This window comes from Ceratotherium simum, chromosome 34 (assembly GCF_057802395.1).
Source record: "Ceratotherium simum simum isolate JZ-2026a chromosome 34, ASM5780239v1, whole genome shotgun sequence".
Taxonomy (NCBI): domain Eukaryota; kingdom Metazoa; phylum Chordata; class Mammalia; order Perissodactyla; family Rhinocerotidae; genus Ceratotherium; species Ceratotherium simum.
The window spans coordinates 22521344-22549343 of record NC_141933.1 but is presented as its reverse complement, the minus strand read 5'-3'; the positions used below and the strand labels follow the sequence as shown (position 1 = coordinate 22549343).

The following is a 28000-nucleotide window of genomic DNA, read 5'->3' as shown; positions in this document are numbered from 1 at the left end:
CCTGTCCGGGAATGTGTCACTCACTCCCACCCCACCCCCAAAGTAAAGCGGAAGTTCTCTTTCTAGTGTCACCTCTCTGCTGTACCTTTGACCCTGCCTTCTCCACTGGCTCCATTCCCATGGGCTGAAAACATGCCCAATTTTCTCTCATCCTTTAAAAAACAAAACCCTTTAACCCTGCCTTCTCTCTCCACTGCTTTTCATCTAAATAGCCCAGGAAAAAAAAAATCTACACTTCCTTTTTCTAATTCCTCACCTCCTATTTTCTCCTCAACTCACTGCAATCTGCTATCCTCCCCGGTATTCCACTGAAATTTCTCTTGCGAAGGACACCAGTGACTTCCTGTCACCAGATCTGAGGACATCCTTAAGATCTTATCTCATTCGACATGCCCGTTGCGTTTAACCCCTCTTTCTGAACACTTGACTCTCTCAGTCTTCTGTCTGCTTGCCTTCTGTCTCCACTCCTAATCACCATTGTTTTGGAGCTTCTAACTAATGCAATAATAGAGGAAAATTAACTAAGATTCATAAATATTTAAAAGGAAGAGGCAAACTAATTATTTGCATGAGATATTCTTGTCTATCAAAAATGTTCAAGAGAATCATCTCAGAACTATTATAAATAACATGTGAATTTAGTAAGATGGCTAGTCATGATATAAATTTATAAAAATCAATAGCTTTCCAATCTAACAGCAGGATGATTTAGAAAACAAACGTAATCAAAAAAGATCCTACTCACAATAGCAACAAAAGCTACAAAAAACCTAGAAATAAACCTAACAAGAAATATGTTAGGTTCATAAGGAGCAAACTATAAAACTTCAGTGAAGATCGTAAAAGAAGACTTGAACACAACAGAGAAACGTACCACTTCCCTGAAGGAAAACTCAATATTGTGCAAATGTCAATTCTCCCCAAATTATCCTATAAATTTAACAGCATTTCATCAAAATCCCAATGGTTTCCGCCCCCAAGCCCATCACCCCCGTCTAACCAGGAGAAAAACATCAGAGAAACTACAACAGAGAGGCAATCGACAAAATGCCTGGCTGATACTCCTCAAAATTGAGGTCATCAAAAAGCAGGAAAGTCTGAGAAACTGTCATAGCCAAGACGAGCCCAAGGGGACATGAGAAGTAAACGTAATGTGGTCTCCTGTATGGAGTCCTGGAACAGAAAAACGACTTTAGGTAAAAACTAAGAAAATCTGGAGCCAGCCCCGATGGCCTAGTGGTTAAAGTTCTGTGCGCTCTGCTTTGGTGGCCCGGGTTCGGTTCCCGGTCATGGAACCACACCACTCATCTGTCAGTTGCCATGCTGCGGTGGCAGCTCACATAGAAGAACTAGAAGGACCTACAACTAGAAGATACAACTATGTACTGGGGCTTTGCGGGGGCGGGGAGGAAGGAAAAAACAAAAAGAGGAAGATTGGCAACAGGTGTTAGCTTAAGGCGAATCTTCCCCTGCAAAAAAAAAAAAATAAGAAATTCTGAATAATCTACAGACTTTAATTAATAATGATATACCAGTATTGGTTCATTAATTGTAACCAATCTACTGTACTAATGTAAGATGTTAACAATGGGGCAAACTGGGTGAGGAGTATATGGGAACTCTGGATTATCTTTACAATATTTCTGTAAACCTAAAACCGTTTTTAAAAAATAAAATCTATTTTTTAAAAAGTCCCAAAGGGATATTTTTGAGGAATGTGGAAAGAAGGGGAAACTTTTGAGTTTATTCTAAATTTTACCTGGAATGGTAACCAGATGATAGCAGGACAAAATTTTCCTTTCAAGATTAATGGGTGCCTACCAAGTTAAGTTCATGAAGCGAAGAGATTTCCATCACCTCTCCTCTTGAAAATCAGCCTCAAACAAGAAGAAGAAGAAGAAAACACAACACAAAATCCACCTTGGATGGAAGGAAGGGGCATTGGAAACCTCAGATCACAATGTAAGCAAATGAAAAGCATCTGGAGGGAGGGACGCCTTAGCAGAGAATAAGGAGTCAAATATGAGTGCCCAGTGGGGGCCACGGGGAAAGAAGCCAGTTTCTTAGGAATAGCAGGGACCAGGTCCCTTAGAAGGCTGAGGTGAAGCCTGTGGCTGAAAATACAGGGAGCTTTTTCAAAACCTTATACAAGAAGCAGTGAGACCCCCAGATTGTCCATCCCAACCCCACCCATGGCAGTCAAGGGGCTATCCCTTTCCTGTCCCTGAAGACCACCAGAGTCCTTTTCTAGAGAATTGGACACAGAGAGTCTTCTAACTTGGTTTCACCAGGCACTGAGGGGCGTGGGAAAGAGCCGGACTGAAAAGAGATGAGGAAGGAGAAGTCTGAGACCTCCAGCTCCCTACTCAGGTCCAAAATTAGAGGTCCCTCTGATCTGACAGCACTTTGATGTCAGCCCAAGACTAGACTTATTACCCCAACTCCCACCCCTGTCCCCCGCACACACACCCACTGGTAGGAGAGTGGAGGGTCATTCTTTGTAAAAGAAGGGAAGGCCTTTGCTTCAGCCTCCAGAAAGCCCTGTCTACAAATCCCACCCACCCAGGCACACACAGCCTATTCGTGTCTCACTCTCAAAAATCAAAAGGCAGGGGTCGGCCCGGTGGTGTAGCTAAGAGCACGTGCTCCACTTTGGCGGCGCGGGGTTCGTGGGTTCGGATCCCGTGCGCACACCGACGCACCGCTGGTCAAGCCATGCGGTGGTGGCGTCCCATATAAAGTGGAGGAAGACTGGCACGGATGTTAGCCCAGGGCCAGTCTTCCTCAGCAAAAAGAGGAGGATTGGCCACAGATGTTAGCTCAGGGCTAATCTTCCTCACCAAAAAAAAAAAAAGAAGAAGAAAAGAAAAAAAGAAAAGGCAGCCAAGGATCACTGGACTTTTGAAGAAAACCCCAACACGAAAGAGAACACAACAAGAAAAAGCTTGAAGGAAGCAGATAAAACAGAGAATGAGGGGGCCGGCCCCGTGGCTTAGTGGTTAAGTGTGCGCGCTCCGCTACTGGCAGCCCGGGTTCGGATCCCAGGTGCGCACAGACGCACCGCTTCTCCGGCCATGCTGAGGCCGCGTCCCACATACAGCAACTAGAAGGATGTGCAGCTATGACATACAACTATCTACTGGGGCTTTGGGGAAAAAAGGAGGAGGATTGGCAATAGATGTTAGCTCAAGGCCAGTCTTCCTCAGCAAAAAGAGGAGGATTAGCATGGATGTTAGCTCAGGGCTGATCTTCCTCACAAAAAAAAAAAAGAGAGAGAATGAGGGAAAAAGATATTCCTAGAGAAGAGAAAACATTGCATCCATTAAAATAAAGGAAGCCATACGAAACAGAGGAAAAGAAATATTGCTTCTTGATGGAAGTTTAAAATACGTGAGATGAAAATTTTTAAAAAAGAGTTTAAATGTTGAAAGAGAAGGTCAGAGAAATATCTCAGAAAGTACAATAAAAAGGCAGCAATTGTGGAATGTCAATGGAATGGAAAGCTACACAGCACTAAAAATGGACAAGCTGCTAGTTCAAGTAACAACACCCCGAGCAAAGGGTTGTAGAAAAAACCAAAAACCAAAAACCAAGAATATGTGACAGACCATAGGTAGCCCACACAGCCTGTAGCACTCACCATCTGACTCTTTTCAGAAGTCTGCTGATCCCTGATATGGGAAAAAAGTCTCTATCAAAAAACAAAATGTTCTGATATATAATCTAACAGCTTTGAGGATGTTGAAAATTGCAGTGAAAGGCATTCTACAGTGTTGAGGGTGTGTAAAAATCTTAGACGTTAAAAAAACTAAAGGGGGCCGGCCCCGTGGCTTAGCAGTTAAGTGCACGCACTCTGCTACCGGCAGCCTGGGTTTGGATCCCAGGCGCACACTGATGCACCGCTTCTCCGGCCATGCTGAGGCCACGTCCCACAAACAGCAACTAGAAGGATGTGCAACTATGACATACAACTATCTACTGGGGCTTTGGGGGAAAAAAAAGGAGGAGGATTGGCCATAGATGTTGGCTCAGAGCCGGTCTCCCTCAGCAAAAAAAGAGGAGCATTAGCACAGATGTTAGCTCAGGGCTGATCTTCCTCACAAAAAAAAAAGAAAAAAAAGGCAATTAAAAAAGATGAGGCCATTATGAACTCTAGGAAAAACATAAAGCTGTGAAATAAAGGAAATTTAATTACCATGTGTCTTTGGCTCAGCAGTTCACAATATTCACATGGTCATTCTAACAGAAACCCTGAGTAGGGACACAACCCAACATTGAGACCTGACCAGACTGAGCCCATGGCAGTGGGGAGAGGTGACATCAGAGAAGAGTGTAAATGAATTAAAGACTCATCTACTGTGTCAGAAAATCTGATACTGTCTGAAATTGATTAATCAAAAGCTGGCAATAGAAGCATAAAGTTTAGGAATATGGAGGCAAATATCACCAGAGTTAAAATTGGAGTAGACCAAGTTAATTAAAATAAAAAGATAAGGCAAAGCAGGGGCTATGTCCTTCCTAATATTAAAATGTGCTATAAAGCTACACTAATTTAAACAGTTTGGTACTGTACAAACAGACAAATGATCAACGGTACATAACGGAGAGACAAGAAAGAAACATCTGTATGGTGTGGAAACTTAGCACAGGACACAGATGGCAAAACAATGAGAAATGGGTGAATTATCCTGCAACTGGTGTTGGGACAACTAGCTATCCATTAAGGAGAAAAATAAATCAGATCCCTACGTTACACTCTGCACCAAAATAAATTTCCAACTGGATCAAATATTTAAACAATAAAAAGTAAATTAGAAGAAAATTCTCTGGGAGAATGCTTTTCTAATTTTTCTGAAGGAGAAAGTCTTTCTAACTATGCCCACAAAACCATTAAGGAAAAACAGAAAACATCTAAGTTTCCGTATAGCAAAACACATCATAAATAAATTTACAAAAAATTTCTGAATTGAGAAAATAAATTGTGTCGTCTATTTCAAACAAAGGCTTTTGTTATCCTTAATGTGTAAACTACATTTATAAATCAATAAAAAAGACACAAGGTCCGAAATTTAAAATGGACAAAGGTTATGATTAAGCAATTTGCAAAAGAAGCACGAAAGATTAATAAACATATGAAAATATGCTCATCTTGCTAACAGTATCATGTAACTTAAAACAACGAGATACATCACTTGCACATCAAATTACTGAAGATTAAGGAGATGGATGATGTTCATATGATGCTCATACAAAGTCAATGAGAATTGACACGGGTCCCATCTTTTTGGAGGCGACCTGACAAAATGTTTCAGGACGTGAAGCTGGGCATACGATTTGACCCTGAAATTCCACTTCTGGAAATTATTCTAAGGGAATAATAAGAGAAGCACACAATACATCTAAGGCCGTCTATATAAACTAACGTAAATAATATCCATTTGTTTACGTGTCTTCATGTTGGTCCTCCCTGGGACCCTGTGAGCTTCACGTGGGAAGTGGCCCCGGCATATAGTGTGTGGGAGTCTTCAATAAACGTGTTAGGGATGGACGGATGGATGAGTGAGTTGACGAAAGAAGGGAGGGAAAGGGGGAAACAACGTTGGAGGTTATTTGGGTTCATCTAGTCTAGTGATTCCCATATTTCTTAATTTCATGTACTAATACACATTCCAAAATAATTAAGGAAACTGCCATATATTTGCCAACTTTTTATTTTGCCAAGTAAGGTCACTGGGGAAAAACACCCCCAAACTACCTCCATCTTTTACATATGCTATTACACCGGTTCATAAAAGAAAGAACATTTAAACACCCAAATAATAGGGAACACATAATCTCAGAATAAAACATAATCCTTTAAGTTGAATAGATTTAGCTTTATGAAACGATCTGCATTGCTTTATGGTTTTCATCTTCTCGAGGACCAGGGGAAAGTTTTCCTGTAGAGGTGGCTCCATGATTGGCAGGTAGAAACTGGTCCCTCATTTTACAGACTGAGATTGAGGCTCTGAGCAGATGTGGGACCTGACTGTAGTCCCCCTGCATCCAAATAGCAGGGGGAGGACCAGAACCTGCATCTCCTGACTCCTGGCCCAGAGTCTGTCTTCGTGACAGGGCCTGCGACCTAGCAATGTGGCTGCACTCTTCCTAGAATCAAGAGCATTCCCCTATGGTGGGGACTTTGGAGCTCATCAAACCTAACATCTGACCTGATCTCCGGTCAGGTCATCTCCGGAAGACCCCCCCGCCCTGGCTTACATACCTCCAGTAACAGGGAACTCACCATTTGCAGTAGCAGCCCCTTTGGTCGGCAGGGGTGAGAGGCGCTCCCTTTCTTAGGCAGTTGTTTTTTGCCTGGAGCTGAAATCTGTCTCCATGAGGTTCCAGCCAGCAGCCCTGAATCCATGCCCCCAACTGCATGGGGTCCTGCGGGTTTAGGAATGTCTGGCATTCAGGAGTCCGATCCTGGAGTTTCCTGGTACTGGAAACCAGCCTGCCCGGTGCCTCAATCTCAATGTGGACAAGACTCTCAGGTTTGGGAGCACAGCTCCACAACTAGCACTGAAGTCAGCATGTCCGACTTCTCTGACTTGACCAGTCTGCCAATGCCCTGACTATGACCTGGGCAGTTTGCAAGGCCAGCACTGCAGCCGGCACTCACCTGAGAGCTGGGGGTTTGCCTGCTCTCCTGGCTCCATCTACTGCTAAGAATTCTGGAGAAGAGCTGTGGGATTGTCTGCCAGTTACATAATTTCTTAGGTCATACTGTTGCAAGCAACAGAAATTGCTCTGGCTGATTTTGGTCCCCAGCCTCCAAGATGACCCCCAATGATCCCTCCTCTTGGTATTCACAGTCTTGTGTGGTCCCCCCACACTGTACCAGGGTGGCCCTGTGTGACCAATAGAATATAGCAGAAGGGCTGGTATGTCACTGTGACATTAGGTCATAAAAGACAGCAGCTTCCTTTTGGTCTCTCTCTCTCCGATCATTCACTTCGGGGGACACCAGCTTCCCTGTCACGAGCAGCCCTATCGGGATGCCCACATCAAGGATCTGAGGCCTCTTGCCAACAGCCACATGAATAGGGCAACCAGCTCACGGTGGTTTGCCCAGGACAACCTGGTTTTAAAGCTGAAAGTCCCATGTCCTGGGATCCCCCTCTGTCCTAGGATCCCCCCTCCATCCTGGGCAGACTTGGAAGGCTGGTTACCCCACATGAGAGGGAGTGAAGAAGTGGATCCTCCAGCCCCAGTCAGGCCTTCAGATGACCACAGCCCCGGCTGACAGCCTGACTGTAACCTCACGAGAGATTCTGAGCCAGGACCACCCAGCTAAGCTGCTCCCAGAATTGCTGACTCTCAGAAACTGTGAGATAATAGATGTGTACTGTCTTCAGCTGCTAAGTTTGGGGGTTATTTGTGATGCAGCACTAAATAACTAGTACATTGATTTAAGCAGAAAACAAATGCATTGAAAGGAGTTCAGGGGGCTCAGGACCCCCTGGAAGGCTGGAGAACCAGGTGCACAGGGCCGGATCATGCCACAGAACCAGTGTGGTGAGGACACTGCCCGACGCTGACCAACAGCTACCGTAGCTTCCACCCCAGCCCCCCAGCTCTGCTGGATAAAGCCCCTGGCACCCTGCCCCTGAGAACTGACTGTACCGCACCCCACTCTCACCAGAAAGGAGTGTCCATGGTCCATGCCTCTGTGTGCCACTAGCTCCCAATCCCAGGTCGGGGGAATGCATCTGATTGGCTGAGCCTTGATCATGCATCTGGCTTACCTGCAGGGAGGCTGGGTGTCTTAGTCTGTTTGAGCTGCTATAACAAAATACCACAGACTGGGCGGCTTATAAACCGCAGAAAATTATTGCTCACAGTTCTGGAGGCTGGAAGTCCAAGATCAAGACGCCGGCAGATTTGGTGTCTGGTGAGAACCCACTTCCTGGTTCATAGACGGCGTCTTCTCTCTGTGTCCTCACGCAGTGGAAGGGGGGAAGGAGCTCTCTGGGGTCTCTTTTGTAAGGGCGCTAATCCCATTCCCAAGGGCCCCACCCTCACGACCTAAGCACCTCCCATAGGCCCCGCCTCCTAATGCCATCACGATGGGGGTTAGGTTTCGACATATGAATTTTGGGGGGACACAAATGTTCAGACTGTAGCACTGGGAAAGGGCGTTTGTGGTGTTTTCAGCTTGTCTAGTGGGCACGGGGGAGGGCACACTCTGCTTCTCCCCAAGGCTCAGGAGGCGAGAAGCTCCCCAGTCCCTGGAAGGGACATCAGATGCCAGGCAGCAAGCAAAAAGAGACATGTCCACATCAACCTCCTCTCTCATGTGGGGACAATGAAATGAGATGGTTTATGTCGGTACCTGGTTTATGCAGCAGGAAGATGCCTACCTACCCACCTGGTACTCGGTGAAAGTAGTCACACGGCAGCCAAAGAGATGACGTGAAAATGTAAGCCAGGTCCTGCGTCTCCCCAGCCGTGACGTTGCCAGTGGCTTCCATCGCACTTCGAATCAACCAAACCGAGGAAAAGCAGCGCCCGGGTCCATCCACGTCTCCTCCCCTGTCGTCCCTTCCACACTACACTCTGGGCACACTGGCCTTCTGCCACCTCTTAGAACAAGCCCGGCTAGGTCCTGCCTCAGGGCCTTTGCAAGGGCTGTGTCCCCTGCCAAGGACCTCTTCACTCAGCGCTTGGTGGGGTTGGCTCCCTCATCCGTCATGACTCCCGCTGAAATGCCACCTCCTCAGAGTGGCCTCCCCTGTCCTCGTGATCTGAACTTGCTCCTTCTCCCCCACCCCACTACCCCCCCCACCCCAGTCACCTCACTTTGTCAGGCACATGGTAACCACTCTGTATGTGGCACTGGCTTCTGTCGAAAAGAGGAGTCCCCTCCCTGCCATGCGTCACCAGGAGGGACTAATGGGGGATAATTTTGGGAGGATGGCTAGGGGATAATGGTTTGTGCTTCCTGGGGAGCTGGCAGGAGAGAAGCAAGCTGCTTGTCAGTAGAGCAAAAAATAGCAATGAGGACCTGACCCAGGGCATGTGAACTTAGCCATTGTCAACAGCTGGGCGAGGAATCCCTTGGTCTTAAGCCAGCCCCTCCTTCCTTCCAAGAGAGGGATCCCTCAGCTGTTGGGCGAGTGGACAAGACCAGAAGAGAACCGTGCCTGGCTTAACACAAGGCGCATGGAATCCAGGACCCATCAGCAACTCTTCCAAATGTGGATTTATTTTAAATTTATTTCTTGCCATTAAAAAGGGGGATATCTTTAATAACAGGCAGAGAAAATAAGGCTGAGTCAGTAGGATTAGAAGTGGGAAAGCAGGAATGAGGAGAAAGCAACTGCCAAAGTTGTTGGGAGTGAGGGTGGAATTTGGCTCTGAGCTTCCTGGCAGCCTGTGCAAAAAGGGAAACCTGATCAGTTACGGAGCTCTTCTTATTAGCAAGGGAGATAGTGGCCAGTTCCTCAGAGGAAGTGCAGTTGGTTTTCAGTTTTAGTTTTTTCCAGGCACAAATCCTGAATGAAATTTCTCCCTCGAGGCTTTAGGAGGGGTCATTGATTGATGCAATAAACAACGTCCTCGTTTTTATAGCCAATGGGGACATGCATGTCCAGTGATCCAGGGGGCATTTAACTTGCAGCTCATTGGATGTATGTTTTGCTTGGATATCACTATTATTAGCAGGTGAGAAAGGTCTCAGGTTGGCCTTTCCTTCCAAAGAGCTGAGCTTCATTCACTTAGAAGATCTCAATGTCTTCATGGGGACCTGGAGGTGACTGGGATTGTTAGTACATTTTCTGCAGGGAGCGGTCACCAAGTACTTGAGCTCGCATCATAAAGTTCTGGTCAGCTCCTTTGTGTGATATGCCCAAGGGAGAAATTAGGGAAATATTTTACCAACCATTAGGCTGAAAAGCTGCATTATGGGAAAGCACAATGGACCAGAAATGCCCAAGAATGGATGCTGTTGAGCAATGGAGTCAGGCAGACCTGGGTTTGAATCTCACCCTACCTCTAACCAAATGTGTGGCCTCAGGCAGGTGTCTTAACCTCTCTGAGCATGGTTTCTCTGCCTGTGAAAATAATGACGATGATTGCTGCCTTGGATTATTGAGAGAACCAAAGGGTCACGGCCCAAAAGTGTGTGCCGCGTGCTCTATTCACTCACTCCCCTTCTCTTCCCTCTCCCCTGCTGGCTCCCAGGGAATTTGAGTGGAGCTCCGTCCCCACTCCCTTCTGTGTTTCAGGCTTAACTCAGCCCACGGAGGAAAGCTGAGCACAGCCTCACAAGACCTGCCTTGTCCAGACCACTGTGGTGATTGCCGTCGGGCCCCGGGGCCACCTCCTGCCCACCCTGACCCAGAGCATCCGAGCCAACCCTTGTGCTACCTCCTGAGATGGTTCCAGCAACTCTCCCAGTCTTGTTCCAGATTCATCCTGTGCCTTGGTCTTGATTACATGGCTACGGGGCAGCCTCTTGAGGGCAGCACGTAGGACCCTTGGTCTGAAATTTCTGTGTCACGCAGGAAGAAACACGGGCCCAGACAGGCAGAGGCGTGTGCCCCAGCTCACGCAGCGTGCGGCTGCGGACCGAGGCTCAGACCTGGGTCTCTGCACCTCGCCGCGACTCTGTGCTCCCCCAGCGTGATGCCCGAAGCGCCACCTCCCCAGCCTGCAGTGCCCGAGGACCCAGCCCCAGGACCAGCTGCTCCTGGCGGAGAAGCCGGACGGGGCCCAATGGATGGGAGACTTAAACAGAAAACCAGCACCACGAGGGAAAATTCCCTCCTTGCCTCTCTCACCAGCTCATTCTCTTAAAGACCTTTCGCTTTTGGAGGCTGTGACCACACTGTCTCTTCATCCACTCGGGCTCGGGTTCCTCTGCCCCGCCCACTCTCTACTCCAGTCACGGCGGACCACCTGTCAAACACCCTGGGCTCTTTGACACCTCCAGGTCTCTGCTCCGTGCTGTTTGCCTTCCCAGAATGCCATCCTACCACTGGTGGAAATCCCGACCCCCTCTCAGGCCCACCTCTGACATCATCTCCTCCTGAACCCTACTGCTCAGAAGGAAGAAATGGCTCCTCAGGGTCTTTTCTCCAGCCCAAGGACTTGGCCTCCATATAACGCTTAGCGCAGCTGGGCGTGCATTAGTTACTGAATTAACTCGAGTTAGCTGTGAGTGCCTCCATCTCCCGGCCAGACCCAGACGTCCTGGAAGGGCCACGTCTAACTCATCTGGGAACTCCGCAGCATCCAATACTCTGCCCTGTATGGCGCAGACAGACTCAGAAAACTTTTATACTCGTGTTGAATGTCCTATAATGATGGCGTTAATTACTGTCACTAGAGCATCTACTGTGAGCAGCCCGGTGCTAGGCCCTTTAAATACACTCTCACGGCTCCTCACACACAGCCGGTAACGTGGGTTAGCAGTGTTCCCCGCGTTGCAGATAAGGAAACCAAGGCTCAGAGAGGGGAAGTCACTTACTCAAGATCACACAGCAAGTAACAGACATGGGATTCCAAACGTCTATGTTTGTGATGTCAGAGTCAAGGGAAACAGATGATGTGGTACATACAGAGCTTCGCTCCCAACATCCCGACTCCCAGAGCCAGGCAGCATGTCCTGGACGCTCATCTGGGGGCCAGGCTCCCCGCCAGCAGTGAGGTTGACAGGCAACTCCATCTCCTCGGGAGGAGGCCTCCGTAGGGTGGTACCAGCTGGAGGCCGCCTGCGCCAACCCTTGCAGGGCTTCGATGGACGTTTGGGGGGCGGGCGGCCCCTCACCGGGCAGCGCCCCACCCAGGCGCCATCCTGGGATCCAATCCCTCCCGGCAACCTCTGACTGGGGGTTAGCGCCACCTTTTTAGAGCCAGCGCAGCACAGCCTTCCCCGGCAGGGGAGACCTCGCAGTTTGGCCACGGCCTTGCAGACAAGGCCAGGAGAAAGGGGCTATTTTGGGAACGGTTGTCGTGGTTACGCCATCCCGCCGTGTCCTCTGCCCCATCACCACCCGTCGGTTTTCTAGGCGCCGAAGGAAGCCTTTTAGACTTTTAAGCACTTTGTCTTCATTAAAATTCCGCCCCGTCTTTTCCTAGCTACCTTCAGTCTCTCTGTGATGTTGAATCCATTTCACAGATGGAGACACTGAGGAACGAAACAAGTGAGCGTGGCTTCAACATCTTTTCCAAGCCAGCCGGGGACCAGCCCAGCCCGTTCGGTTCTCAAGAGTCTCAATCCCGGGAACAAATTTCGATTTGAACAACACGTGCGGCTCGCGACTTGAAACCCACAGTCCTACCTAAAGAGTTAACATTTTAAACGCACCTCCAAACCCCTTACCCTCAGCTTTCGGCGGGACGCCGACGTTTCATAACTTCGGTTTGCATTCTCAAACTGCTGGGCATGCAAAGGGTTAACCCGGCCCCGGAGGGGGCCCGCTGCGGGCGTGGGAGCCCCGAAAGGGTTAAAAATATAAACGCATTTATCCCCCCCCCGCCACTGTTTGGTTCCACATGGGCAGCCAGGGGACCCGGGGAGCCAGGGAGCCCCCCCACGGGTGGCTTTTTAAAACTGTAGAACTTTTAATTCCGACCACAAAAAAAGTGTCCCAGTTCCAAAGTTCCCTTAACCTTCTCTTTTTTAATTTATTATTTTCCTCTCGATTTCTCGGCGGGCTGGACGAGGACGGTCGCCCTGGCCGTGCGGGTTCGAGGAGCCGGGCCCCTGCGCGCAGGGCGCGGGCGGGGGCCGAGGGGCCCGGGCGTCGGCTCCGGGGCCGGGTGGGGACGCGGCTGGCGAGTCCCGGCTCCGGCCCCTGAATTGGGGGGTCCGCGTCTGCCCCAAACGCCGCTTTCTTCCGTTTTCCATGTCATTTCCTGTACTAATAAGATGGTGGTCAAAGCCGGGGAGCTCGAGAGCAGCAGCGAGTCGCCGCCGCCGCCGCGCCGGGGCTGGCGCTGAGACTCGGGGACCCGCGCGCCCGCCGCGCGCCGCTCCCGCCGCGGGGGCCGCCAGCCGGGGCCGCGCCGCCTCCGCCGAGCAGCCCGCCGGGCCGCCCGCGCCGCCCGGGCCCGCGGCCGCCGCAGCGTCCCCGGGAAGGTGAGTCAGCCCGGTAGCCACTGTGGCCATTGAAAATGGCTTCGGAGCGCGCTCGGCAGCGGGCCAGCGGGCGCGGGGGCGGCGGCGGGGGCCCGGGCGGCGCGCGGGGGCCCGGGGCGCGCGGATCGGGGGCGCGGGGCGCGGGCCGGGGGGCGGCCCGCCCCGGGCCCGAGGTGGGTTAACCCTCGGCAGGTAGCCGCCGCCGCCGCGGGATCGGGGGCCGCCCCTCCGCCTCCTTCCCCCCGCTCGCGCCCGCCCGCTCGCCTTGTTACAATGTAGCCTTTCCTCGGCGCCCGGGGGCCGCCCGCTGACGGACGTGGCCGCCGACCAATGAGGACGCGGTGACACGCGGGGCGGGGCGCCGCCGGCTGCAGGGCTGGCCGCGGCCGCTGGCCTAGTTTTCGGGGGCGCTTTGGGCTCGGCGCCGGGGGCTGGGCTGGGGGGCCCGGGTCATCTGGGCTGCGGGGGTGGAGGGGGTCTCTTCCAACACGGTGCACGGTTTCCCGCTCAACGTGGCCGAGCGGGAGGCCGCTTCTTGAATGCATTTTAAATCTTAGTGGCGGTGTGGACTCTTCGGGAAATCTCGCCACCCCCCACTTGCGATCCCCAAGGTACTCTCAGATGCAGGAACTGCGGGAACTTAGCTGCCGGTGACCTTTCTCCGGTCAAGGCCAGCCCGCCCTAGGCAAGTTGCCGGAAGGAGGATCCAAATGTCTTGGGCGATGGGCGATGCTGGTTACTCAAAAGTTGCTGGGGTCTTGAACCGGGTTGGGCGGTAGGGGCTTACACCCCCAGGATGGGCTGGGACTCAGGGGAGAAAATTGTTAAACCTCTCTTCTTTCTTAGACGTTTGCTTCATGTGGGGAAAGGCTGTGGTATATAATTTAGAGTGGCTGAAAGGAAACACACCCAGTTCTTTGTGCGCGGGGACGGGAGGCAATAATGACAGATTGCTCTGGAGGCCTGGAAATGCTGTAAACTTTGGGCTTTTTGTCTGTGCTGGGGCAGAAGAATTTTCCATGGAGCGTGATGCCTGTGGCCCCCAAGCTTGCCTCGGCCACATTTCCCCTTGAGAAGGAGGGTGGGAGGTGTGGGGTCCATGGGCTGGAAGTAACAGGCTGCAGTCTCTTTCCCCGGTGAGTGGAGTGTGGTCTTTGCCCACCAACTCTCTGAGAGGTGGGCAAGCAGAATTCTGTGTGGACACGTATCTGAAAACCTTTGCTGGGAAGAGAGCCCAGGCTGGTTGCTTTAGTCTAACGAAAAGAGGCTTTTCCATTGGAGTCCTTCCTCTGCCTCATAGTAACTCTGACTTTGGACTTGGCACGGTTACCTTTGACCTCTCTGAACCTTGTTTCTCCATCGCTAAAACCACGCCAACCAAGCCTGTCTGGCAAGGCGGTTGTGAGATCAAATGAGATAGCCGAGATAAAACGCCTAGCCCAGGGGGGATGCATGGTTTAGGAAGTATTGTTCTCTCTCGGAATTATTGCAGAGTATACTATCCTGGGAATATCAGAGTTGCCCGACAGGCCCCACCCAGGTCCATCCAGTCCCAAACTGACAGGGCCCCCGAGGAGCAGCTGGGCAGAGGCTGGTTCCCATTTCTGGTGACGTTCTCAGAGATGAGGGGCTCCCCGCCACCGTGTCCCAGGAGCCCTTGATCCGCCATCACAGCTGTCGCCTCCACGCTTATATACTATTTTGACCTGAGTTACAGCTCTGTCCTCCAGAACCCCTGGAGTGATGAGTTTGGTAAAGACCTCTATCCTCTGAATCTTCCCTCTCCAGGACTTACATGGGGAGGCGGGGTCTCCCTACTTCTCCCTCCCTTCTAGGTTACTGGCAAGTATGAAGGATGCAAGGAGCACTGGACTGGGAGTCAGGAGTCACACCTGTTTGTTTAGCTGCCCGCTTGGCCTGCCCGCTGGCTGTCTCATAGTCACGACCAACACGGGGTCCAAGGCAGCCCATGATCTTCCTCCCTAAGCCTCCTCCAGGGCTCTGATCTGGGCTAGGGCTGCCACCACCCTGCTGGTCCTTAAGGCAGAAACCTCGGTGTCTGCGTTCCCTCACCCCAGCCCACTCCATCTCCAGGTCCAGAGGACTTGAGCCTCTAAATTGAATCCATCCCCTTCCCTCCATCTCCTTCTCCCCAGCGTCCTCGTCAAGCCACTGCTGTTTCTTCCGGGACAACAGCAAGAGGCTCTTAACTGTGCACCTGCGACCTCCCCTCCACACCAGTCTCAGCATCGCAGACTCTTCCATAGAGGATACCATGGGGCCTCCCATTTCCTGCTTACAACACCCAACAGTCTTCTCAGCGCTTTTAGGATCAAGAACCCGATTGTTACCGTGACCTAAAAGCCTCTGGGTGCTCTGGGCCTGCCCTTTCCTTGGCCTCATCTCACACCCTCCCCTAGATCTCTCTGCACTCCGTGCCTTGTTCTGTACTGCACGTGCTGGCCCCTCCTTCTGGAATACTGAAACGGTTGTGATCTAATGAATGAGTTAATGGTGGCGAAGGGCAAGATGGGGTGGGAGAGTGCCTGGTGGCCTTCGTGCTACCCCCTAAGTATTTCCAGTTCATCCAGGCACAGGGTAGGATCGAATCTAGGTCCCCTTGTGCTTGGGGGCGGGCACATGACTGGCTAGTGAGGTGTGAACTATAGTGATACGTGTCACTTCTGGGCCAAAGCACTTAGTTGCTGGTGTGCCACCCTCCCGAGTGCCCTGTTCCTGTGGCGTGGCAAGTGGCAGTGGGTAGGATGGTGGCTGCTTCTGCTAGCCTGGGTCCCTGTGTCACGACATGAGTGCAGCCCCTTGATGCCCCACGACGGACATGCCGCGTGAGTGATAACTAAACCGTTGTTGTAAAGCACTGAGATCGTGGGGCCGTTTGTTACTGCAACCTGACCTAGCCCGTCCTGACTGATACAGGAACTAGAGGAGCATCCCAGCAGAGACAAGTACCCACACACAGACTCGGGAGGGCTCGTCCTCAGCAGCCAGGTGCCCTTTCTGATACACAAATCTGAGTCTATCAAGCCCTGCCTGAAAAGCCTTCAGGGCCTCCCACTGCTGTTAGGAGGAAGACAGAAATCCTCAAGCTGACCTCCAGACCCTGTGGAGACCATCTCGAATCCCTCCATTTGCCACATTCCACCTAACAGGGTGCTTTCCTCATGCGGTCCCTCTGCTCTGACCGTGCATTCCTTTCTTCCTGCTTAGGCCTACTCATCCTTCATCTTTCAGTTTCAGCATCACCTCTTCAGGGAAGCCCTCCCTGATTAGCTCGAACCCCCCATGACACCCTCTCACGGCCCCATGTACCTCTCCTGTGTAGCACTCGGCTTAGGAGCAATTTGACATTTGTTGGTGTAATTATTGATTGCAGTCTCCCTCTTCCATCAGACCATAGGCTCTGCGAGGGCAGGGCCTGGGTTGGCTTGTATGTGCCGCTGCATTTCCAGCGTCTGCACACCACAGCTGCTCGATAAATAGCGTTTGATGAAACCCTGAGCATCGACTGCAGACCCACTGTGTGCTGGGGGCTGAGGACAGGATTCATGAGCGCTGCTTCCCAGGGGTATGGGCAGGTGGGTGCAGCTGGAAGGAGGTGTCAGGTGTGGCAGGCAAAGTGACAGATAGCAAGCTCCCTGTCCTTACAGGTGTCCCTACCCCAGAAGCACCGTGGTTCTGGGATGCACGAGAGGAAATTCCAGGAGGGCAAGGGTGTGAGATCTGACAGCCTCTTGAGGTCTCTGCTGATCCGGAAAGTATCTGATTCAGTGATGGGGCCGCAGAGTGGGAGATCCGGGGTTGATGAAGATGAAGATAATGAGGATGATGAAAGCCACTAATGCTTGTTGAGGGCTGACTGTGTGCCAGATATGGTCCTAAGCATGTCACGTACCCTATGCAGAAAGCAGCTCCACGAGGCAGGTATTATTATTTCCATTTCACAGATGGGGAAACTGAGGGCCCAAGGGTGAAGTGAGGGATCCAGAGTTACACAATGGCACGGCCAGGAGTGAAACCCTGGCACTCTGATGCCACCTCCTCAGGGATGCCCTCTAATAGAGATGTGGAGAACCAGAGGTACCAAGAAGTCCTTTTGGAAATGTCACATGAAGTTATAAAGCCCTCGCTGGAGAACAAGTTTCCAGGAGGCAATACTCACCTAATATTGGGGTTTGAGGGCGTGTTTCTGGCCTCGGTGCCAGGGCTGGTCTAGAACCATCTGGTGCATCTCCACCCCTGCTGGGGCCTGGCAGTCCTGGGAGGCCCCAGAGCCCCGTGTTCTCAGAGTGGGGCCTGGGAGGGGCCACCCCGCAGCTGGCCCACAGGCTGCACCGGAAAAATAAGCCATGCAGAAAGAAAAAAAACAGTGAAGAAAAAAGAAAAATGTGCTGTTATTTTTAAAAAGCCTGTTTCCTATTGCAGATTCGTATCTGCGTTGGGAAGGCCAGCGTTCACACAGTGCAGCCACACTCGGGTGGTGGCCCAGGCTAGGGCTCTGGAAGAGGGGAGGCCCGGGGTGTGTGGGCTGGGCATCCTTCTGTCCTTCATTCATTCATCTGGTGCACACTGCTGGCCCTGGGTCAGGCACGGTGCTGGGCTTGGGGGTGCAGTGGGGACCCAGTCCTTGCCCCCACAGAACTCACACACCAGCATGGGAGATGGGCAGTTAACCAGGCAGTTACAGGTTATAGCAGAAGGGTGCAAAATGGCCATCCACTCTAAGTCAAGGAGAGCCTCCCTGAGGAGGGGGCTTTTCAGCTGGGTTTTGAAGGATCAGTAGGATTTGGAGAGCAAAGAGGGGCAAGGCATTCCAGCACGGGGTATGGCTCGTACAAAGGCGGGGCACACACAAGGGCTTGGAGAGCCTTGGGTCGTTCATCTGGCTGGAGAGTGTGGGTGAGGGAGGAGGTGGAGGGAGATGAGGCTGGAAAGAGAATAATAGTAATAATAATAATACGACCAGCACATCAGTCCTGATCCTGCCTCAGGGCCTTTGCACTGGTTGTTCCCTCTCTCTAGGACACTCGTAACTGTTATCTCCACGGCAGACTTCCTCACCTCCATCTGGATTTGCTCAAATATCAAATATTCTTGTGGGCACTTGCCTGTTTAAAATTACACCCTCCTCCTCACTTGCGTCTTTTCTCCTTAGTATGTAGCACATAGAACATGCCCTATATTTTATTTATTTCTTTTGTTTTGAGCTGTCTCCCTTCACTATAACATCACTTCTCAGAGAGCTGGGATTTTTGTCGATCTCGTTCCCTGTGATGATGCGTGGCACGCAGTAGGGCCTCAGATGTTTGTGGAACGAGTGACTGAATTGAGCACTCACTGTGTGTAAAGTGCTTTACTGCATTTTTTCATGAGCGCTTCCCAGCGGCGCCCGACATGGGTACGATTATTTCCCCACTCTCTAGGAGAAGGAGGAAGCGGGGGCTCAGACAGGTGGAGGGACCTGCCCGAGGTTTCCCAGCTGGGAAGCCGCACGGCGGGGGTTCAGACCCAGGCCACCTGGCTCCCGAGGCCTCCCTCCTGACCCCGATGCTTTACCCCAGCCAGGCTGTAGAAGGTCATGAGCGCCGTGCTGCGGAGTTGACGCTCTGTCTGTGGGGCCCCAGGGAGCCGCAGAGGGCTTTATGAGGAGGAAGTGACGTGGAGGTCATGTCTTGCTCCCGGAGATCACCAGCAGCTGATGATGAGGGTGAGGCCGGAGGCAGGCAGGCTGCTGGGGAGGCTGTTGCAGGAATCAGGGTAGGAGAGGGTGAGGAGGAGGGCGAGGGCCTGGTGGTGGCCATTCCAGGGGGCACGGGGGTGGCAGGGACGTGGCCCTCCACGCTGAGGCTCAGAGTGGGTGGGTTGGGGCCCAGTTCTGGGGGCCACGGGCTTCCTAGAGTGTGCCTGAGCAGTCACGGCACCCCCAGATAAGAGCCTGCAAACTGGCCTCCTGGTGGGGAGAGGGAACTGAGAGGAGGCCAGGGAGCGGGCGGGTGGGCACAGTGCCCGGCCCTGCAGAGGGCTGTGGGCCTCGGGTTCAGTCCTGCCCCTGCCACTTGGCTGCTGGGAGACCTGGGTAAGAGGCTGCCCCCGGGGGGTTGTCTGGCTCCTCATCTGCAGAGTGGGCGTGACAAGAGTGCCAGCCTCATGGAGGCCCCGGAGAAAGAAGCCCCGAGCACCGGTGTATGGCACAGGGCCAGCTCTGGGGCCACCTCCTCGGGCGTGAGGTCATGACCACAGGGGGGGCGGGCACAGAAATAATCTTGCTGGGGACAGCAGTGCCTGGCTGTGAGAGTGAGTGCGTCAGGGAGGTCTCTCTGCTTAAAGGTGACCTGCCCACACCTTCAGACACTCACCCACCACAGGCTTGTGTTCAAGGCCAGACATGTCTGGGCCTCAGCGTCCCTTTCTGTAAGTGGAGACAGCAATACCAGTCCTGCTCTAAAGTAGAATTTGATTTATAAGCTTTTGGTTTTCTCAGCCGGTTCGAGGACCCTCTCCTGACCCCAGGAACCTCACGGATCAGAACTCGCAGGCACATTGGGACAGACCTAGAGCCTCCGATGAAATGACACTGGGTGGGGGAAGTGGAGACAGGCGACAGCTGCTCGCCGTCCTGCTCCCCAGCATCAGCCTCAGATCGGGGGTGGGTCCTGAAGGGAGGGCGCTCTGTTTGCAAAATGAGGCGCACCTGGGCCTCTGGAGCCTTCAAATGCCTTCTAGAGGTTTCCCTTCCACCCCTCTCTCTGCCCCACCCCCTGATCCATACGAGCCCCCCAGGACTGTCTTCCCAACTTCACCTTCTCCCCAGTCCCTTATCATTAGCCCCGGAGGCAGGCAGGCCAGCTGTCATGACCCCTGTTTTACAGCTGAGAAGGCTGAGGTTCAGAGAGGGGAGGTGACTTGCTGGAGGTCATACAATTTAGGGAGTGACTGAGCTAAAATTCTAACCCCAAATCTAGTACCCCTTCCTCTGCAGCCCAGACCTCCTCCTCCTGGAATCAGAGCAGAGTGAGGACCTCTGAGAGTTCAGCCCAGTCTCGTAAAACAGGAGAGGCTGTGTGGCCACTGCTTGAAGATCTGCGGTGACACGGAGCTCACCCGTCCTGAGGGGACAGAGGCAGCAGACCCCAGGGAAGGTGCCTGAAGGAAGTTGTGGTGACGAGGGTGTGACCAGTGGGCTCCTTCTCCCGGGCTCATGGCCGGGCTGGGGGCGAGAGTGGGACCAGCCGGCAGGAAGATGAGTTTGACTCGGGCACCAGGCTGGGCTGCTATGGACGTCACCGAGCAAGTAAATATGGAACCGCCCCCACGATGTCAGCTTTCCCAGAGTGGCTTCTCCCACTATCTCGCACTTTCCCCAAGGGAAAGGGGTGAGGGCCAGGAAGGCATCCTGCTGCCCGATGCCCGGGGGATGGAGAAGGCCGGCTTGGGAGGCTCTGGGCTGGCTGAGGGGCATGGGGAGCAGCCCACCGGGCCCTCGGCCCCAGCAGGGAGGGAACCTCTCGTGGGGACGGCCGACTGGGACCCAGCCGGGCTGGACTCAGCATTGTCCAAGGTACAGGGAGGGTGGGCTCTGGGTGGGTGGGGAGGAGGTTGCAGGCTGGGGCCCGTGCCTGACCTCACAGCCTGGCCCTTCACTGCCCCAGCCCAAACAGGGTGGCCTTTTCCTGGGCGGTTAGGGCCCCTCCTCAGACGGCTGTGTTCCAGAGGGAAAGCCAGACCAGCCAGTGTGGGCTGGTATTTGGAGAAAAGGCGAAGAAGATCAGAGGCTCAAGGTGTCCCAGAGAGAGGGGAGGGTGAGAAAGGAGAAGCCCCTTAGCCTGGGGTAAAGGAGGGCAGAGAAGTGACATCTTCATAGGAAATCAGCAAACTTAGCCGGGGAAGAATTTACCCTGAAAAGAAGACTTGAGTCTTGGGGGAGGATGAGCAGAAAGGCAGCATACAGGGCAGAGTTTCGGGCTGGGTGATCCTGGGCCTTTTATAAACATGACAACAGCCAAACCTGAACAGGCTTCTGGGTGTGTATGGGCCCTGCCTGAGGCAGGATGCTGCCCCCTGAGGCGGGTGTTATTAGCCTCAGTTCACAGAGGAGAAATTGAGGCCCAGAAAAGGGAGGTGACTTACTGAAGGTCACACAGCTCTGAAAGACTGAGCCAGGATTTGAACCCAGGTCTGTCTGTTTCTGGAGTCCCAGCTCTTCACCGCTGCATAGCACTGGTACTGCAGTGGGTGTGCTGTCGGGAGCCTGTGCTGGGAAGGAGAGTGGACTGGAGGACTCGCAGGTTCCAAGTGTCCACCCCTGTGATGCCAGGTAGTACGGAGAAAGTACAGTGTGGGCCAGCCGTGGCATCAGGCTGTCTCTGTGTGTCTCCGTGCTCACCTGAGAAAGGGGGACACCTAGCACAGGTACTGCCCCTGTTACAGGTGGTTGGGACCTTCCCATCCAGTATGTGGGTCAGCAGATGTTCATGGAGCGCCCCCTGGGGCTCTGGAGGTCCAGGCATAAACACATAATTGGATGGGCCCTGTGCACAGGGGAACAGCGGGTACCGGGCCCTGCTGGTGCCACGGAGAGGTGACCTGCGTGTGGCTGGTCTGCAGTGAGATGGGTACAGACATCAGAGTAAGTGTTGAGAAACTCGTGTTGCAAGTTGACATCACCGCGTCATTTTTTATTGTAATTTACACAAGCATCCGTTGGCAACAGATTGGAAAACTTACAAAAAAAAGAGTCTCTTTACCACAAATAGTTTGAGCAGCTCTGGCCCAGATCCTAACTGTGATCGAAGGTAGGAAGTGCCCTACTTGCTCAGGGACCGGGTGTGGGGGGAGCAAGTCATTCTGCCAGGGGCGGCGGGGGAGGGAGAGCAGGGTTCGGCTTCCAGGAGTGACGTTGAGCTGGACCTCGAAGGAGGAGCAGGAGTTTGCCGGGTGAAGGAGGAGGGAAGGACATTTTAGGAGCTGGGAACAGAATGTGCAAAGGCAGGCGACATGAGGATCTGGTGGTTCAGGGAATGGCGAGCGATCTTGGGTGTTTGGAGAAGAGGTGGCAGAGACAGCCCTGGAGGGGCGGGTTAGGGCCAGACTGGAAGGGCCTTGAATGCCAGGCTAAGGAGTTGTAACTTAAAGACTGTTCCGGAGGCATGGGTCCTGAGGTGGGAGATAAGATCGTGGCTGAGTAGGTGGTGTGTGCTTTTGGTCTTCAGCCTTCAGAAAGGTGTTTCTGGGGCCCAGTGGGCTAAGCTGCTGGCGAGCAGGACTCTCTCGTCCCTTCTGCCGGTGCCTGGCTGTCCCTGGGGGTGAGTCGTGGCTGGATGGGCAAACGGTCCTCCTCTGTGAGTGGCAGGCCTTCCCAGGCTGACTGGTCAGTGGGTTGGCATCTGGTGTGGTCAACAGGCCGTGACAGAACCCTCTTGTCCCCACTGCCCGATGCTCCCAGTGTTGTGAGCCGTGGAAGTGGGTGGGCCGGCCACCCCGTAGGAGGCCAGAGCCGTGCTGGGAGTGTGGGCAGGAGGAGGGCGGGCTGAGGTTGAGGCTGAGGTTGGGGGGTTGGCCAGGCACCAGGAAGCTGGTGTGTGATGGTGCGGGGTCCGTTGAGGAGGTGAGCAGTGGACAACGGCCTGAAGTTGCGCCCTGCACCTGCCCTCTGATGGGCCAGGGCTGAGGCCTGCCTGCGTGGCCTGAGGAGAGAACACTTGGTCGAGGTGGCGAGGGATGGTTAATGTTGCAACCTGGGCCAGCTCGGGGGAGCAGACAGCTCAGTGTCGGGGAGTTGCTGCTGTGGTCCTGGGCCCTGGCACAGCCTCCTGTCGCGGGAGGAGCCGACCTGCCCCATCCTGGGGCTGCTGGGAAGGGACCGTGGTGCCCCTGGGCCTGCGTGTGGCCACAAGTCCATGAGAGGGCCGGCCTGGGGGAGGCAGCTGTGGGGAGCACCGCTGCCACGGCCCCACCCACAGCCTCCTCCTCTGGGGCCCCTGTTGGGGTGGCCCAGCCTCCCGCTCCCTCCCTGTCAGCTGGGCCCCGCAGCAGGCCGGCTGTCTGGCTGCCACTCTCCGGGGACTCCAGTGGCCTGGGATCCTGCGGGCCGGGGCCGTGCAGGCCTTTGCAGGAGTCACGGAGGGGCGCCGCTGTGACAGTGGCCTTGGTCGTGCTGGGAGCCTCGTAGCTTGAGTCCGGGGACCTCTCTGGCTCTCTGCCGTGGGCTGGGTGGACTCAGGACGTGCCGTGGCCCGAGGGTCTCCCTGAGGTGGGGCTGGGTGGCCCTGGGGCAGCTGAACCCGCCTCAGGCTTCGTCCTGATGCCCCACCCTCTCCCGGCGCTGGCACTTCTCACGTGCGTCCCAGGGGGCCCCTCTCCTCACGGGACCCCCGTGCCTGCCCTGCGTGGCCGTGCCCTGGGCCTCCCGGGTGGCATCCTCCCGGTCCGGCCCCTGGCTCCTGGCCGCCTGTCTCTGCTTCCCTAGTGACTGAACTTTGCTCTTGCCTCCTCGCTGCCCTGCTGTGGCTCTGTCGCCCCCCTGCCCCAGTTCCCGGGGCTACTGGTGAGGCGAGGACTCGCTGGCCCGGCTCCCGGGGGCCCCCACCCCCAGTTTCAGGTAGAAACCAGATTCCTCCCTGGCACCTGCCAGTGACTCCCTGCCCTCCCCGAGCACCTGGCCCTCAGCCCAGGACAGTGGCCAAGACAGGCTCCACTGCCCTTTTGGACTCACTCCTGTCTCCGCCTGGAGAAGCCCTCTGCCTGCGGCCCCCTGTCCCTGCGCGGTGGCAGCGGGCTCCTGTCCAGCTGCCCCCGGGCTCCCAGACTTGCAGCGGTCGGGCCGCTCCTCTTCTCAGTGCCCAGTGTCCGCGGTGTGGACGCGGCCTTACATTTTGTAGGGGTCCGTGTGATTCACCAAGAGGCTAGGCTACACAGCAGGCTTGGGGGGGGCAGGGTGGATACCATGAGCCCATTTGACAGATGAGGGAGTTGAGGCTCCACGGGGTTCAGTGACTCTGTCAAGTCTTGTAGGAAGTCAGGGGCCGAGCTGGGACTCAGACCCACATCTCTGTGCTCTTCTCTTGACCCCATAGCTGTCTTGAAGGCAAGGGCTCCATTGACCTTTGCTTGTTAAATTTTCAGAGCCCAGTGCCTGAGTAGGGTCTGGCTGGGGCTCAGCCTGCTGGCGATTAGGGCTCCTTGTGTGGCCAGGGCTGCTGCCTGGGCTCAGTGTCACAGTCAGGGATGGCCAGAGCTTTGAGCTTTTCATGTCCACCTTTCCCTCCTCCTTCCTTCCTGAATGCTCACCCCCAATGTGAGGTCCTCCCAGAGACACGGCCCCCACCCCTGGGGGTCTGAGGCTGACGCTAGGCATGCTGGCCGGGTGCTGGGGGCTGCTGGGACAGAGGGGCTGGGGCTAGGAGTCGGGGTGGGAAGAGGAGAGGGGGAGGTTGGGCAGCAGGAGACGGACTCTCCCTGACCAAGTCACATTGAGGGGTCTCCCTCCTCCAGGGTCGCGTGCTCTGTGCTTCCTTCAAGCCTCTCTGGCTGTGGGGAGAGTAAGGGCTTTGCTCCAGCCCCTCTGATGAGGCTCCGAGGTTCAGAAGGGCCAGCTAACCTGCCTCTCTCCTTGCAGTGTGCGGGTTCTCCCTAAGGCCCCCACCCCAACTCAGATGCTTACATACCTCCAGGGATCAGTAAGTCACTGGTTCCAAAGGCAGCTCATCGTGTCTATCTTATGTTGTTTTACTAAGTTTTAATTATATAAAGAATGTACAAATACATTTTTGCTGTAAAAAAATCGAATATCATCAAAAAAGCTAAAGTCTTCCTTGATAACTATAACATTCCAGCCTCCTCCGCAGTTAATCATCACTGTTATTATTTTAGTATGTATCCTTCTAGATCTTTTTCTGTTCATTGACACACACGACCTATAGGAATATATACCATTATAGTGTGCGTGTGTGTGTTTAACAAATTATTTCATGTAGTACATCATTCTGCAAATTGCTTTTCTTATTTAACATTGGATCTTGGAAATCTGGTCATGATTTACAGAGCGAGCTTCCATTAATCTTTTTTCTTTTGTTTACTGATACACAGTAGTTTTTGGAGAGGATTATCATTTATTTACCTGTTCTCTCCTACTGCTGGACATTTAGGTTAATTCTGATTTTATTCTTGTGCCTCCTTGGGCCTATCCAGAGGAGCTACTGCTGGGTTATGGGAGCCTGCTGCATTTAATCAAAAATATTGTGTAATATTTAAAATCTGTCCACTGAGATTTTGCGCAGAACTAAACGTCTCCCTGTGGGTCCCCTCTAGTCCTGGGTCTCTTCTTTAGAGTCAGAGAGAAGGTCTGCTCCCCTGCCCGTCCCCAGAGAGCCGGAAACAGTGGCCATGGCCCCTGGAGCCTTCCTCCTTACACTCGGGATTTTCTGCCCTTATTCAAAATGCACATTCAAGTGACCAGTCTCTTGGGCGGCCGTTGTGGTGAGTGGACCCCGGAGTGGGAATGCCTTGGTTCGGATCCTGGTGTTTTGGGAAATCTGCTTAACCTCTCTGTGCCTGTTTCATCCTCTGTAAACTAGAGATGACAATAACATCTATGTCACAGAGCTGCCGTGTGGACCAAGTAAGCCAACACGTGTAAAGTGCAAACCGCTGTGCCAGGCACCTGGTTAATATCCAGTAATGTCGTCATCCTGGGGTTTCCTCTCTAGTAGCTCCAGACCCACTTCTGTGGTCCGAGGGCCTGTGTTCCCTGTGGGCAGCCTGGGATGGCTCCAGCCTCTGCAATGGCTTTATCCCACTGTCCGTGGATCTCCCAGAGGAGGCTGCTGCCTGGGAATGCAGCGGGCGATCGGATTTCTGCCCGGCTCGGCCCTGCAGGGTCTGGCCCAGGGCCTATGGGGAGGGAAGGTCAGCCTGACCCTTCGCTTGGTGGGGGTGGCCTGGAGCCTGGTAAGGTAACCCCACACCTCGGGCAGGTTTACCGGCTCTCAATGGGGCCCGTTGTGGCCGCGGATTTGATCCCTCTCGGCCTGCAAGGTGGGCAGGAGAGGAAGGCAGCTTGGGGCTCGCTCCTCCCCTGGGAGCCCCGGGCCTCTCTGGGCCACACTGGCTAGTCCAGGCTTGGGTTTGCCTTTCCGCCCCTGGGGCGAATCTCTGCAGGTGATTGTGTCTTTAGTGCTGGAAAGGATGGCACTTTGGCTCTCTTCCTCTCCCCCCCCCCCACCCCCCCGTTTCAGGTTTTAAATCACCTTTACAGCACCAGCTAACCAGCTCACAGCTGCCCTGTGAAGCAGGCAGCCTGGCCCACGCCATTTCACAGATGTGTAAGCAGAGGCTCAGAGAGGTGAAGTGACTTTCCCAAAGCCACACAGTGAGCGTCTGGCAGGGTTGGGAAGCCACCCAGGCCGTGTGGCTCCTTGTTCAGTTCTTTTTCATGAGGCCACCCAATGTAAGAGTCTTGGCAGAAGGTGCCCAGCCTTGCAGCTCTGCTTGACCCCTTGCCCTCTGGTCAGTGGCGTGTGTGGTCAGTGAGCACAGAGGGTTGGGATTATTTCCTGAGAGGCGAGAAGAACCTTGGCTGGCCCGGGGCCCAGCCTTTCCCCAGCACCAGCCACAAACCCTCCTGGCAGCCAGAGGTGGCAGGGGACAGAGCATGGCTGCTCCAGCTGAGGCATCTGCCCTGCCGCGGAGAGAGCTGGCCCTCCGAGATGGTCCTGTGGGGTGGGCAGGGGCTGCAGTGACCTGGGGACTCTGGATGCTTCTCCCAGGGAGGCAAGAGAGCAGCATTGTTGGGCCCACTTTAAGACTGGAGAAAGCAAGGCTCAGAAAGGCCCAGGGGCTGGTCTGAGCTGCGGCCGGCAGAGGGGAAACTGGAGTCCACCTCTTGATTCTAGACGCAGCCCCTCACCAGTCATGTCGCTGGGTCACGCCAAAGACCTGGCCTAGCTCTGAGTTAAGAGCGTGGCGGTTGGTGTCAGAGAGTTGTGGGCCTGAGTCCTGGCTCAATCATAACTTCATGTTCACTGAGCACTTCCTGTGTGCCAGGGGCTCGGTGAAGTCTTGACCTGTAATATTTTACTTAATCCTCAGAATAACCTCGTGTGGTAGACAGCGTGACTCTTCTCCACTTACAGCCGAGGAAACTGAGGCACAGAGATGCTAAGTGACTTCCCAAGGTCCTGAGGGGGGAAGCTGGGGTTTGAACCCCAGCAGAGTGGCTCCAGAGGTCAAGTGGGAACCAGCCAGGAGGACCACAGGGGCCCGACACACCTGCCCTATTCCTGGCACCGAGCCTGATGCACGGCAGCCCCTCCTTATGTGTTTGTTGAATGGATAATTGCATGAATGGATGTGAGGCTTTGACAAGGGGCTCAGCCTCTCCGAATGTCACTTGTCTCACTGTAAAGTGATGATCGCGTTGCCTACCTCCTGCGGCGATGGAAGGGTCCAGCGCGGTGATATTTGAAAGCCCCGAGCTCAGGGCTCGGGCCGTGGTCGCTGTGGTCACTCTGGGGAGACGGTGCCACTGAGCTTCTCTGAACCATGTCCTGGGAGCGGGTGGTGCTGCTCCGAGCTGTCGCACTGGCGCTCTGCTGCCTGCCCCGGGGGACAAAGGCAAGTCCTGTCTGCATGGGTGGCTGGCGGGTGTCACCTATGGCTGGCTTTGGGCTTCTTCTGGGCAAAGCCAGAGGAGAGAGGGGCCGAGGGAGGGTGCCATGACTGCGTGTGTGCCAGGCCCTCGTGTTCCTATCAGGCGCCCCCAGCCTGCTGCGTGGTCCACACACGCATTTTCTCGTCAATTTCCCCGGCCCGTCTTTCACCGACGTTTAGGGAGGTGGGTGACTTGCCCAAGGCCCACGG

At 54.0% G+C, this 28000-nt stretch overlaps 1 protein-coding gene across 2 annotated transcripts in view; it reads left to right on the top strand.

Moving 5' to 3' along the window:
• The first annotated feature begins 12811 nt into the window (after positions 1-12811).
• The window catches only part of PRDM11 (PR/SET domain 11), an 87333-nt gene continuing 72144 nt past the window's right edge, over positions 12812-28000 (top strand). Inside the window, exons 1-2 of one of the 2 annotated variants that reach the window (XM_087423081.1) lie at positions 19202-20695; positions 26018-26030. In XM_087423081.1, the coding sequence (XP_087279207.1) occupies positions 20343-20695; positions 26018-26030 (366 nt within the window). In that variant the 5' untranslated portion in view covers positions 19202-20342. Of the gene's footprint in view, positions 13127-19201; positions 20696-26017; positions 26031-28000 lie in introns of those variants that run through there. The other variant, XM_087423079.1, reaches the window with a different exon arrangement.